The sequence below is a fragment of the Psammomys obesus genome, unplaced genomic scaffold (assembly GCF_907164565.1).
Source record: "Psammomys obesus unplaced genomic scaffold, mPsaObe1.curated_primary_1811, whole genome shotgun sequence".
NCBI classification, from domain to species: Eukaryota; Metazoa; Chordata; class Mammalia; order Rodentia; family Muridae; genus Psammomys; species Psammomys obesus.
Genome location: NW_026585698.1, coordinates 10,013,208 through 10,027,718, shown reverse-complemented (window position 1 = coordinate 10,027,718; position 14,511 = coordinate 10,013,208). Strand labels below are relative to the sequence as shown.

Sequence of the window (14,511 nt, the reverse complement as noted above, 5' to 3'; positions counted from 1 at the left end):
AAACCCTACCGGTCCCATGGGTAGATTAGGTGGGCCTTTATTAGTCTCATCAGCTTGCATTTTCTTTGGGGTGGTACTGTTGGGTACCTAGTAAACTAGGAAGCTGCTGTCAGCTTTGCCGGAGAACTGTCTATAGGAAAACCAAGGCTTCCGAAGGATGAGAATTTCATCCTCATTGGAGGAAGTGACTGCATACTCGAGCTATTTATGGTTTTTATATCCAAAGTAATACTTTCAGAGTGTTATGTGGACACATAACGTAGAAGTGATAATTGTTTTTAAATTGGATTCACTTAGTTTTTCGTGGTTTATGTGTCACATTTTCATGTGTAAATTTGTACAATCCCCACAAACTTCTAGTGGGAAAAGAGGCTCCCAGAATGGATATGTCTTCTACATGACACAGGCCAGTAAATGTGAGGAAAAAGACCCGAGTTCATTTTACAGAACGTTCTAGAACCTCTCCTTAATGATTGAACTGAAGGAGTGCATAGGAAAAGATAATGTGCAATTAATGTAGAGCTGCATGACATGGATGGGAACACACACACATACACACCCACATACACACACACACAGAGAAGAGAGAATGAGAATTTTTAATCACTTGGAAGAACCACCTTTTTGTCAAGTTCTTCAAGATCTCATACAGTCATAGGACAGAGCAGCTTGGGATGTGTGCTTTCGATATGAGTCATGGTTGATGACAATGTCCCAAGGAAACATTGCTCTAAGGGGCGTTTAGTACTGAAATACTAAGGAAGGTTTTGGCCAAAACAAGCATGGGACCCTGAAATGTCCTCCACTCCTGCTCTTACCCAGGTCAGGCAGACAGTGTTCTGGGGATGGAAATGTACAGTGCCTCTGTCTAGTAGCTGACCCTCTCTGGAGTCTTTGTTGATCTGGCTGGTTTGGGCTAGCCTGCTCTACTTCCCTGACTGAAGTCAATCAGTCCACTCATGCTGGAATGTGGGGGCAGGCAGTGATCATGAGACTGGAGCCTGGGGAAGCTCCACATCATCTGCTTCTTTCTGTTGCCCCTTTGAATGCTGGGAAAGATAGACTCTGGCTTTCCTTAGCCATGGTGCTCTGTACTTGCCTTGGGATGAGGCCTTTCTTCATGAAGAGGATCCGATTGCAGCATTACTGGATTTTCTGTGGCAGCGGCTCTCCTTGGTCAGGCAAGCTTCTACTTTTCTCTGTAATAGCTCGGAAGGATTGAAAAACAGGAAGGAGTGAGACTGGCTTCCGTGGATCAAGGATGTGCAGAAGGATCTAAGAAATGTTACAGGACAGTTCCTACTGAGAAAGTAAGAGAGAGAGAAGGATGGGAGATAGGTAGATAGATAGACAGACTAACAGTATGTCTAGGGGTCCACTCTCATGTTTAAATTGTAGGCTGACTAGAAATGTCCTCAGCTTCCTTGTTTTTACTCTTCTAATAAAGGAAAGGCAGACTGCAGCCACATGAGCTGTAGCAGCCCTGGCTGCCTTTGTCCTGGTGGCCAAGAACTACCCAGCCCATGTGCCAGGTGCCTCAGCTTCCTGCTCTAGGAAGCTTGCTTGGCACAAGAATTAGATACTTTGAGCTCTGTACTCTGTATTATTGAAAAGCTGAGTTGAGCAATTTTTCAAGTGTTTGGACAACTAAATAATTACCCTGTCCTCCCAAAAAGTTCTTTAGATAAGAGGCAGGCTCTTTCCACTTTTTTTTTCTTTCTTTCTGCTTGGTGTTATACTGGATCATAAAAAAAATAAAAGTCACTTTGAACTGAGCCACAAAGGCATTTTGGATTTTTTCCATTTTCTTTCTGCTGTCTCTTAAAAGCTTGGTAGCGTCGTCACATATTCTCTCAAACAAATGGAAGTATGTGTTGGGAACCACACATGATTTTGAACTTCCCCAACACTGAGCAAAGGAAAGGGTCTGGTTAATCTCACAAAGGTCGGTGTGGAGGTGAACTACCCAGTGGGCATTTTAGGTCTCTCAGTGGGACAGCAGGAATCGCCATCTCCAGAAGTCTGCCATTTGCCTGTTTCCTGGATCAGTCTGCCGGGCGAAGGGTGAAAGACACGCTGAAAGAGGTAGATGTCGAGCTGTAGGGCACTAGCCAGTCATGAGGACTGCAGCCCTTGCCAGAATCCAGCATGTTGTTGGCCCTTGCTACTCTGGGTTGAGCTTGGTCTAGGAGATGAAAGATATTTTCACTAGAAAAATTTAGCTTTTTTCCCCCCCTCTTGTCAGAGCCATAATTTCCTTGTGTGTATTGCCCTAAGCCAGCAAAGGCATCCCCCCCCGATACAGGAAAGGGAATCTTTGAGTGTGACTCAGCATCCCTGAGTCAGTCTTGGGGACCATATCTTTCACATTAGTGTGCTCCTTCAGGATAGTGCTGACTCTTGGTAAGAGGAAACCACATGAGTCAAAAAGCAGTGGGTAATCAAATTCCTAGTCCATCCTCAGCAGAGGCTGCTTGGCCTTAGGAACAGACGATAGGAGTGGTAGGAAATGCAGGTGACACGATAGGACCAGTCTTCGGGGGACGCTCTTGAGAAAGAGCATCGAATTCAGGGAGTAAATGGCACGGTCATCCTAGCATCAGACCTCCCTGGACAGGTCTCGGAGTAGAAGGTGGGTGGGCGATGGGGCATAGGAGACAAGGTTTGCGCAAGGCTGATCCTGGCATGCACTCAGTCCATGGTAAACTACAGGGGAGTCCTGGGAAATCGAGAGGAGGCACCTCTGGTTAAGCCTCTGGTTAAGCACAGCAGAAGTTCCAGCAGTTTTCTTGGAGGCATGGATTGTTTCTGATTGCCACTTTGAAATACCAGCCCCGTTTTATGTGCTGGATTACAGAGGGAGGCAGTTAGATTCACAGCAGAGTGGCCAAGTAGGTGGGGGAAGGGAGGCTCAGAGTGGCTGGTGGGAAGGGCCAATTTTTGAGGAAAGCACTCAGGTACTAACTATAGTAGGCACTAGACTTGGAGCTTTGGGACCCTGAAGTTCCACAGGGATCTCAGTCCAGAGGTAGAAACTGCCGGAGTCCCTTGCACACTAAGGTTTTACAGATGATTGAAGCCACGCAGTGACAAAGTACAGGTTAAAAAAGGGGGGGTCGGGGTGGAGGCTAAGATCAGAGAGCGTGCAGTTTAGGTTGGGAAAGGAGGATTTCATAGAGGACTGGGGTGACCTGTTATTTGGAAGTGTTTAAGGGGCACCCTCCTAGCTGGGAATGCGGGGCACAAGCCACAGTTTAGTGATTTACGGACACGCTCAGTAAAGATTCCCATGGAATTACCAATAAAAACAAATCTGCAGGTGAGAATACCGTAGGTGATAGCCTAGTACAAGGCCAGGGCGCCCATCACACGGTGGATATATAAGCAGAGAGAATCAGTGCAAATTCAGGCCGATTTTGAGTTGTTATAAATTATGATTATTATTTATTTATTTAAATTTGCAAGACTTGACAGTGCATTTTTCCGGCTAGCTGTAATTGGAGAAAGCGTGTTCTTGTTTGGGGGAGGATAGTGCTCTAGGGAAACGCCAGCCCTTGTCTCCCCACACTGGGTGTGAGGCTAGGAGCACTCCCCTCCCCTGCTCCGCTGCGTCCTTTTTGTGTGAAGTAAGGAAGAGAATCAGCTCTGTATTAGGGGTGTGCGCATGCGTGCTGGGGTGCGTGCGTGCGTGATGCATGCATGGGCGGCGGTTTCCCCAAACAGGGATGAACTCAACCATGACATTTGAGACTTGTAGAATTCTGTGGCGCCTGTATAATCCTCCCTCGGGGAGGAGCTTCCTTTCTGTCTTCGCTTGTCCTTGGGTACATTCCTGAGACGGAGTGTGCCCTGGTTGGGCGCAGATGAGAATTGCGATGGTATCACTTGCGGTCACCTCTCCGCCCACCGAGAGAAGTCCTCTTTGTTCAACTCTTCCTTCTGTGGCTTGGACTCTTTACAGGGCTCCTCTCTGTCCCTCTCGAGGTCCAGCAGTCGTGAGCACCTGGCAAGTGGAAGCGAATCGGACAACTGGAGAGACCGAAATGGAATAGGACCCATGGGGCACAGCGAATTCGCGGCACCGATTGGCAGCCCCAAGCGCAAACAGAACAAATCGAGTGAGCTTGATTTCTGTTCACACTTTCGGGCGTCAGCTTCCACACCTTTGCTTGGTGTAAGGCGTAGGCAGCTCGCTCCGGAGACGTGAAGTGCTTGGTCTGAGTCCTGTACAGCCTCTTCCCACAGTTTTCCCGGTCCTTCCCTCTCACTGCATTTTGTACACGGCGTATGCTCTAGCACTTGCCATCCCAGAATTCACCTACATGACCTACCCTGTAGAATGTGAGTTCTGCAAGTCGGTTAAGCCTAGTGAATGTTTATTGAGTGATGTTTGTGGAGTGAATAACAGAGGCACACACACACCTCCAGATAGCCAGGAAGAGACAGGAACCTGTGAAAGCAGCCCAACAGGATGTTGTCAAAGTGGCACACTGGACAACTGAAGAAAAACTAGGTGAAAATCTCTAATAGCTGTGGTTATGGTTATGGTTATGGCTAATCAAGGTGGCTGGGTTGTCGGGTGTCTCCAACTTGAAGACTGGTCATGCATTAACCAGCCCTCCTCCCTGATAGGTTATTTGTAGCTGGAGACTCCTGTCAGCTTCTGTCTGCTCTTCACACAGGTCTCAGGATGGGGGTGTTTGCCCTGTACCCCAGTATAAGTTGGCTTTGCCTTTCCTCCATCATATAGTCAGATACTTAAACTGATGGTACTAAGTTATTGGACTGAAAGTCAGGTTAAGATGAGCGGTGGAAAAGGAAAAATATAAAAGGAATGATAAAAGAATCCCAATAATCTAGCTTTCACCAGAAATTTTTAAGAATGGGAGTAGGGTTTAAAAGGAGGTACAGAAACTATCTATATAGGTAATACAAGCGTATCAGAGGGCCACACACAGTCATGGGCCACTGTAAGCATTTCCCACGGGGGTTTATTTTCAGACATCTATTTACATTTTTACTAGTATGTTTTACTCGGCCCAGATCTACAATATATGTTATACTGGTCTGACATTTTAATTCCTATTTGCCTCATCTCAAGTTCTCAGTGGCTTCCTGTGGCTACCAAATTAAAAGCATAGACTTAGCCACATTTTTTTTTTCTTTTTGGACCCTGGGTCTCAAAGTCTCTTCCTTCTCTGGGTTTCCCTGTTTATACCGGTAGCTCCCCTTTGCTCTCCTGGAAGGTAGCTTTATCATTTGGACAGCAATTTACAGTCAACTGTAGTCAGCTTATAGTCACTTAAGGCCAGTGGCCACTCTGAGGGGCCTCCCAGGACATGGCTTGTGGTGCCTTTGAAGTACCCTCGGGGGGCTTCTGTCTTACCATTAAAGGATGGCCCAAAGATGTTACTTTAGATGTTAGGTTTGGATTCCATCATGTTCTTCCCATAAGAAAATACTTGTCCTCAAAAGACAGAGATATGTCAATAAATGACTTGCCTTTGAGAGGTTGCAGAGAGCAGCTCAATTTGCATGTGCAAATGGGAGACAAAGGGAACAGTGACACCAGAAACCCATGCAAAGCACACACTGAGGGTTCACTGATACAGGGCCTGGAGTGGCCTGCCTGGGGGCCATCTTTCTTCTACTGTCTAGGAATCCCTCTTAGGGCCATATACTTGCTGTAGGTGGATGGGTCCTCCCCACACACCAGGAGGAGGCAGCATGGCTACCACACACCTCTGCCACCCTCTCAGAAGCAGTGTGCTTGCGAGTCTGGTGTTGTGCATGATATCGTTCTGTGGTCCTTCCCCTAGCCCAGGTTCCCAGACCGTAGACCTGTGAGATCATTTGCAGAGCCAAGACAGACTTCTGGATTGCTCTATCAGCATCTTCCCAGGAAACACATTCGCTCTGTCATAAATCAAATCCAGGTACCTCAGCACCAGCGTTGCAGATGGTACTCAATTCGGAAACAGCCAATGTGATGGATTTGATGCCCAGATGTAGTCCTCAAGGCAGTGGGATGTATGCTGTAGTGGTACATAATCCCTGTGAGTGAAGGAAATGCAGGTGTGTGTGTTGGACAGCCACCGTGCCGTCCAAAGGGAGTCTGGGCCGGTAACAACTTCCTGTGCCTTTACTGTGTCCCAGAGCTCTCTCCCAGCTCTTCATTTGATTCCCATCAAATCAACTGTAAAGAGCAAAGGCTCGGGGAAAACAGGACGCACGATGATTAACTGCAGAGGCACCGGCACTGGCTTTCTGCCTCCCGAGTGTAACCTGGGAATGGCAGGAGCCTCCTCCCGACAGCAGTAAGCAGCGTTGCCTTGGTGAAAAGCTGATCCTGACGGATTACCGTGCTTCCGCAGCCGGCGCTCTGCTCAGCCGCACAATGAAATCTGAAATACTCGGTGGTTAAGACTTTTAATGAAACCGTGTTCTCTGTGGCCTTGACTCCCTCTCCTTTGCCTTCCAGGAGAGCATTATCTCAGCAGCAGCAACTACATGGACTGTATCTCCTCGTTGACGGGAAGCAATGGCTGCAACCTGAACAGCTGCTTCAAAGGCTCCGACCTCCCTGAGCTGTTCAGCAAGCTGGGCCTGGGCAAATACACAGATGTCTTCCAGCAGCAAGAGGTCTGCCAGCCCGTGCCTTCCCAGGCATCTTTGTTTGGCTTGTGGGTGTGATGACCTCCAGAAGGGAGCCCCTCCTTGACCTGTGGTTATGCTTTCCCCGGGTGTGGAGGTCAAGTCTCAGCTCTGCTCTGGCTGCTGAGGAAAACTTCATCTCATTCGGTAGAGCACGGAAGAGCAGGGAGGTAGAAAGCGGGGTTTGCAGGGAAGCACCCCAATCCTCCTCCACCGTTTTAGCTGAGAGAGTGCACTGGGGTCATGGACGCAGGGAACCGGGGTCACCGCTCCCCAGAGGTCAGCATCCATTGTTCACATGTGCAGTCATAGGTGATGTGCTCCTATGACCACAGGGCACACTATCAACCTGCTACCACTGAGCAGATGGGATCTGAATTCACCGCTGTCACCTTTTTAGTCCTTCAGGCTCCTTTCAAAATAAGGGCCCTGCCCTTGAGCTGTTTTCTTTTTATTCCTTGTTGCTGTGGCCACAGGACACAGCTGTGCTATTATACAGATGTTTCTGTACCATTTTTGAGATAGTCTGTTGTGTTCATTGAACTGAGGACTTGATTCTCATGCAAGGTCTTACACAATGTGCTGGAAGATACCATCTTGTGTGCCCTTTGGTTTCTCCCTGTAACTAAAAGCTAACAAACATTCTTTCTGTTGGTGTCTTCCAATAATCGAAAGCTAACAAACATTCTTTCCCTTGGACAGATCCATATCCTTTTTTGCTTTTATCGGTTCACATATGGTATGATACTTGTGTTGTTTTGGTTTTGGCCATAGCTGCCAAGAGGCTCAGATCTAAGTTTCTTAGTGCTAGAAAGTTGCTGGTTTAGTCTGTCTCCTGCTAACAGTTGCTTTCAGTTCACCAATTTCTTTTTCTCTTTCCTTCTTTTTCTTCCTTTCTTCCTTTCTTCCTCTTTCTTTCTTTCTTTCTTTCTTTCTTTCCTTCCTTCCTTCCTTCCTTCCTTCCTTCCTTCCTTCCTTCCTTCCTTCCTTCCTTTTTTTGAGATTTTATTTACTGTATATGAGTGTTTTCCTGAACGTAGGTATGTCTGTGTGCCATGTAGGTGTAGTGCCTACGGAAAGCGTAGGAAATCAGCTATCCTAGAACTAGCTACAAACAGTTGTGAGCCCTCATGGGAGCTGGGAATTGAACCAAGGTCCTTTAGAAGAGCAACCAGTGCTCTTTACTGCTGAGCCATCTCTCTAGCCCCTACCACCTATTTCCTAATTTCTGGCCCTTAGGTTGGTACCACTACCACTAGCTTTAGCAAGGAGATAAAGTTAACACGTTGATATAATAATGAGTCGATTCCACCATGGTAAGGAGATGCATACTTAACCAATTGGCTATAGCTTGTTTCTCTTCTCCACAGATTGATCTTCAGACATTCCTCACGCTCACAGACCAGGATCTGAAGGAGCTGGGAATTACGACCTTTGGTGCCCGGAGGAAAATGCTGCTGGCAATCTCAGGTGAATATAAGTTGAACTCATATTTTAAACTCTGAAAACCCTTTGCTGGGGGTCTCAGCATGTGGAGCTGGTTCTGCCCATCAGCTACTCACTCTTCTGGTACCATGGTGGATATGATGCATGGGGGTCCTCCTGCCAACATTTGATCAATGCTGATAGCACCATACCATGTAATCAAGGCCCTGCCCAAAAGTCTGCCATGGAAATATTGTTCCCTATAATAGACCTCCTCAGAAAGATGTAGCTAAAATTGGCCCATGCAGAACATGAGGATGAGTGAGCAATTGAGTTCTTTTAGCAGTTGTGATAAACAGGTTGTGAACAACCATTCTTGACTGAATGCCATGTCCAAACTTGTATGACACCAAGGTCATCACACTGAGAGAGGTTTCTTGGTGGGATTATTAGACTTAATGCCTTTTGATTTTTCTAATGTTTTAGTGGAGTTTGAGTCACAGGCGGAAGAAAAATAGTATCTGTATCCCTGGTCTGCCTTCTTGCTGGTCTGCTGCATATTCCTCTAGTGGGTGCTCTGTACATACTCATGGGGTGCCATGAAGATGATAAGTCAGAGCAGTGCACACAGCTCAGTGCACCTCCAAAAATGTTTATAGAAAAGGGAGCAAGAAGTCTTTTCAGCAGTGTCCTTGAATGCCAAATCTATGTGTGCCCGCCTCTCGAAAGGACAGGGACACCAAATAAAGGCAGAAGCCAGGCTTTCTTTACTAAGGGACTGTGACTTTGCTGGCTGGGCCTGTGTGAGAAGGTGGGGTGGAGGTGGGGGTGGCATCCAGCTAGCGAAATCCTTTCCAGACAGCGCTCACTAATCAAATTAGAAAGTACAATTGAAAACCTCAGTGTTTGTCCATTTCAATTAGCAGATGCCATTACCCAACCCACATTCTCGTAATGCCTATGCATTAGACCCCTCCAAGGTAGTGTCTGAAGACATAAGCCTCAGGAGGCCACCTCCGCCGGTGGGCAGGGGTGTGCTCTGTATTAACAGTGTTCAGGTAGACGTGTAATTCCTGATTAGTCATGAGCTCATCACAGTATACAGTGGATTCAGGTAGGAGGCATCGGCCCTGCTGGGCCAGGTCATGGATTCTCGAGTTTGGGCGAGTTTCTGAATCTCTCTTGGTTTTGGCTTGTCATGAATGTAGACCGTGTTGGTGATTGTGTGGTTCACCTTCCATTTCTGAGACCTGTCCTTTCGTGAAATACATCACCGGACTCAATGAAAACAGAAAGCTAGAGAATCAGTGAATACTCTGAGCAGGCCGTTTCAAACCCTCGTTGTTCCTTTTGCCATCTTTGTAATAAGATCGTTTTTATTCACTTTGTTTACCCAAAGCCTATCTGTAGTAGAGTTTATCCTCAGACTGTGATGCTAGATGCTTCTACATTCTTCCAGTGATTTTCAAGTGAAATTGATGTTCTGCTTGGCATAAGTCACATGCTCACTGACACAGACCACCACTTCTATACAAAGAAATGTCTACCCCAGCCTGCTGCAGCTTTTCACTGGCCTTTATGTAAGAGTGGTAGAGATGTAATGAAAACCAAGTTGTTGTTTTTCTTTTTCTTTTGGAACTGCTTCCAAATTCTGTGATGCAATCAGCCACAGCTGACAGACACCAATCACTTTTTTAAAAATTATTTTATGTATATTGGTGTGAGGTTGTCAGATCTCTGGAACTAGAGTTACAGATAGTCCTAAGCTGCCATGGGGGTGCTGGGGATTGGATCTGAGTCTGGAAGAGCAGCCAATGCTGTTCACCACTGAGGTGTCTCTCCAGCCCCTACTAAACACTTTCACAGGTTGTAGCTGGATCATCAGGAAGCCTTCCTCTGGGACATGGCAATACCCCTCAGTCTAGGTTTGGGAGAATGTGGACTAAGACAAAGAGGTCTTTGAAGCCTCTTTATTTTCCCAATCATCCTCTTCAGCATGGTTCTTCTGAGGTCAGGAGAGGTGACCACCTCTCCTGATGGGCTCATAGATCCTCTTACCTTTAAAGGGGGAATTAGGTACCTTGGCACTGCACTGCAGAGCACAGGGTCTTTGATCACACTGAAGGCAGTTCACCTTACTGTGCCAAGTACATCTGTTGGAACACAATACATCATTGTCTTTGCAAGTAATGTTGTCATTAAGCAGCTTCACCAAAAAAACAAAAAACAAACAAAAAAAACAACTGCTTCTCCCATCTCACCTTACCTGGTAACAATGACTCCTGCTCACAACCTCCAAGCATTCCACCCCAGATAGATGTAGGCTGGTTGGGCAGCCCAGACTCATGCTTGTCTTCTGGTTAGATGATTTGCTCAGAACTCCTTTGCAAAACTGTGCAGATTGCTAAATTTATCCATGGAGTTGTTCTTTTTGTATGAGTCTGTTGTCTTGGGGCAGAAATCCTGCATTTTGATATTGTAGGAAATGAACTTGAAATGTAGAGATACAACCAAGAATAAATTTGATATTTTTTTTTAATTCAGGAGATTCTGAGACTAGTTTAGTAAGTGGTTAGTTAGCTGGACAGACTCAGTGAGAGACGTGTTAGCACCCTGTTGACAAGCCTCCTGCCACAGCCTCAGGTAGATCTAACATCTCCCGACCTATTCTTTTAGTTTGTGACTCTGTTCAGATCCGCAACAAGATCCTGAGAGCTGCCAGGATTGTGTGAACCTTGGAATTTCAAAGAAAAAGGTTGGTATTTTCCAAAAACTATCCCCTTAGGGTTTCTGAGACAAAAGAGGCAACTAGAGAAAGGAGATTGCATTTTTCATCTTAAAAATAACTAAGACCGTAAAATATCTTTAGTAGGACTTGCCTTGACAACCTCTCTTAGGCAGTTTTTTTTTTGTTGTTGTTTTGTTATTGTTTTTCCTGAGTCTCAAGCATGTGTTCACTCTTTTAGACACTGCACCTATGTGAATGGCTCCTCATGATCGTTGCATTCTTTCAGATGGCTAGCTGACGGAACCTTTTAAAAACAAGCACTGAAAATTGCTTCATTGACCCCGTGGTCTTCATGGGCTCGTTGCACGTGCTCCTGTTCTGGGGAAGAGTGTTCAGCCCCATTCCTCACTTTTCTGTAATCTGGGAACAAACTCCTGCCTTCGTACCTTATCCCTGTGAGAACAATGGAGACCAAAGATGGTCTTCCATAAGTTCATTCAATTCTGTCTTGATCTGAACTTTGAAGTTCCGTGTTTGTGGTTTTTTTGAGACACAAATTGTTCAGCTTCTTAGAAGGAAGGTCAGATTCTATAGCGACTGAAATAACAGCCATGCCGTGTGTGCCAGTGTGTGTGTTGTTCCTAGAGATTTCAAACTATTCTAACAGTTCATAAATGGATTTGGTATACTTCAGTACAAACTAATGCTCTCTTACTGGTCGTAATACCTTAAGTGGTGATGTCTCTGGTTGCGTTCCCTCTACCATAGGGCCTTGTTTATCTGTGGTCATGGAACCCAGTGTTCAGTGGACCCTTGTATCAAGCAGATGCGGACTCAGCTCTGCACTTCATCTGTGTTTGAGCAAGTGATAATCAGCTTTTGAGAAACCAGTTTTCTTATCTATCAACTAGAGAATGCTTGGGTTATCTGCCTGGAAGGGAAGACTTGATCAAAATGAATTCTGTTACCACCTCTAATGTGTCACCGTTATCTTCTTCTCTAAGAACACTGTGTTAACAAAAGGGAGGTAGTTCCAAGGTTGCCATGACCATTACGGGACAGACAGTCTGAAAACATTCAGGTGAACTGCTAACGGTGCTGGCTGACTTACCATTCCAGTGCTCAGGCACACAAGAGTATGGCTGACTATCTGGTGGCCCTTAACCATTTGTCTCCTTAGATCTCAGTCACTTTGTCACCCTAAGAGGCACTGGAGCTCCCGAGGCTCACAGTGTGACTGCAGAGATCCAACGCCAGTGAACGTAGGGGTTGGCAGTAAACAGTTCTGTGCAAATATGAGATGCTGAATCTGCTGCCCACGTCCCTTCTGATTGTTAAAAGTTGAGCAAATTGGAGAGATTTACATTTGGTGCATATAAGAAATCCTAATCTCCTGCCTCCCAGTTCCTCTCAAATGTCTTCCTGGAGTGTTTGATGATGATGCCAGGGTCACTCAAACGGGATGCCGAGTCACACACTGTGTACAACGATTAGCCGTTTGCCCTTTCTCTTTGGTTCTGTACCGCCATGCAAAAAAACCTTAAATGTATGTTCTAAGCACTCGGGACCCTTTGAAATTAAAGTAGGATGTTTCATTTTTCCCTGACAATTTATATTTCAGCATTGTTCTTGAGTGTTAATTTTCTAAGCGGGTATGAGCTTTACCAAGTTGATGTTTTTTTTTCAAAGCTCTCGTATGTGGATAACCGGTTGCCATTCAGGAAGAGCAGGCTTGATGCACTGGAGCAATTGTGGGGCAGTGGCTTACTTCTCTCCTGGGCAGGCTCCAGGCACAGGAGTCTCTCTCTGTGTTGGACTTGCCTGCCTTAACATTTTTCTGTATTTGAAATGGAGGAAGTGTGTGTGTGTGTGTGCGCGCGCGTGCGCGTGCATGTGTTTGTGTTTCCTAGGAGTTGAACCTAGAGCTTCACCTCTGCATATGCAAAGGATCTACCACTAAGCTGTGTCCCCAGCTATAATACTCTTCTCTGTCACTGGTAATATATCTGCTCATGCTAAAGGATCCATGAGCCGATGTGCCTTTGACTTTTTACCTAGAAAAACTGTCTAACATGGCTAGGGAATTCTGAGAAGGACATTTTCCTGGGTGTTTCACAAACCATAATAAATGCATTTGCTCCTGGCTTCCTGGATGAGCAGTAAGTGCTTCTCACAGGACAGGCTATGTAATATTAAGAAATGCCCTCTATCAGGGGCTGGAGAGATGGCTCAGAGGTAAGGAACACTGGCTGCTCTTCCAGAGGTCCTGAGTTCAATTCCCAGCAACCACATGGTAGCTCACAACCATCTATATATGAGATCTGGTGCCCTCTTCTGGCATGCAGGTGTACATACAGACAACATTGCATAAGATTTATTTATATATTAACAAATCTTTAAAAAAGACAGAAAGAAATACCTTCTATCTATCAATGAGAGTCTACCTTCTGCCATCATCCTGGCTTTCCCCACAAAACCCGCCGTCCCCATTCTCTGAGCCCTTCTCCACCGACCTGCTAACAATTGGCTCTTTCTCTCTTTTATTCTCTTCCTAGAGCTGAGTAAAAACCGAAGAAAACTTTTTGAACCACCAAATGCATGCAGCTCCTTCCTGGAAGGCGGAGCCAGTGGGAGGCTACCCCGCCAGTACCACTCAGATATTGCCAGTGTCAGTGGCCGTTGGTAGCGGTACCTTCTGGACACATACCTGCTATCTGCAAAGGTGGACATGATCTGTGGACAGTATTCACTGCACCCATCCGTCCTTGGCACCCTGCGTGTCTGGTATCAGGACCAAAGCATTGAATTCGCACCTGTACTTCATGGCAAAAAAAAGGAATGCAAGAGAAGTGTCTCGAGTTCTCATGTTGCCATAAAGCACCAAAGGGAGAATGCTTTTTAAGCTGGCAATTGGACAGAATTTGCAAAAAGAGGGTAGGGCTTTGTTTCTTTCTATTTACCTATATTACATATGCACTGATTTTTTTTTTTTTTTTTTTTTTTTTTTTTGGTACCTAAAATGAAGGAGAATTTGACATCTGGGATGCCAGTTACTTTGTTTGCTTGAACTGTCTTGGTGTTTGGGGATTTGAAAAAAAAATAATCAAAGTATAATTTTCTGCTTTAAAAGAATGACTGAGGTCTTCCAGCACTTTACATGGTCTAGTAGCTCGTCCTGTGGAATCTGCTTCTCATCTTCATGTTTCTGGGATTGGTACACATTTTTTTTTTCTGGCTCCATCAAATGTTTATTTGAAATGGTACTGGACTTTAATTGGTTCCTGGGCAGAATTTTCTGTGCTGTTGGGAATTGTGGGCCACTTGGCTCTGGACCAAATTCTGTTCATTTGTGTCAGCATCTTATGAGCCCTTGGCCATGACTGCAGTCCACTGGCCAGGTACAAAAGACAGACCAAATGGACTTTGCAATACTAGCTCTTTGCAGTTGTCAGAGTTAGCTGCTGTCTGTATTGCAACGGTGATCTTAATGGCTGTCTAAAGGCCAAGGGGCTGGTCTTTTAGTATACTGCCACTAAAGGACATTTATTTATATCAAACTTTTTATTTCTAGATATTCTAAGCATACAGTAGATAACTGATGAAATTGATATTTCCTAGAGATTTATGGAAGAGAATGAGTTGCATTCATAACTGGATCCCCAGGTTGTCACTTTATTTAAAAAGACAAGTAACCATTTGACGAG

The 14,511-nt window shown here is 45.6% G+C and overlaps 1 protein-coding gene across 3 annotated transcripts in view; it reads left to right on the top strand.

The window, feature by feature from the left end:
• The window catches only part of Bicc1 (BicC family RNA binding protein 1), a 194,190-nt gene extending 180,382 nt beyond the window's left edge, over positions 1–13,808 (top strand). For 2 of the 3 annotated variants that reach the window (XM_055599006.1, XM_055599005.1), the window contains exons 18-21: positions 3,962–4,118; positions 6,482–6,642; positions 8,025–8,124; positions 13,363–13,808. In XM_055599006.1, the coding sequence (XP_055454981.1) occupies positions 3,962–4,118; positions 6,482–6,642; positions 8,025–8,124; positions 13,363–13,493 (549 nt within the window). In that variant the 3' untranslated portion in view covers positions 13,494–13,808. Of the gene's footprint in view, positions 1–3,961; positions 4,119–6,481; positions 6,643–8,024; positions 8,125–10,755; positions 10,835–13,362 lie in introns of all 3 variants that reach the window. The other variant, XM_055599007.1, reaches the window with a different exon arrangement.
• The last annotated feature ends 703 nt before the right edge of the window (positions 13,809–14,511 follow it).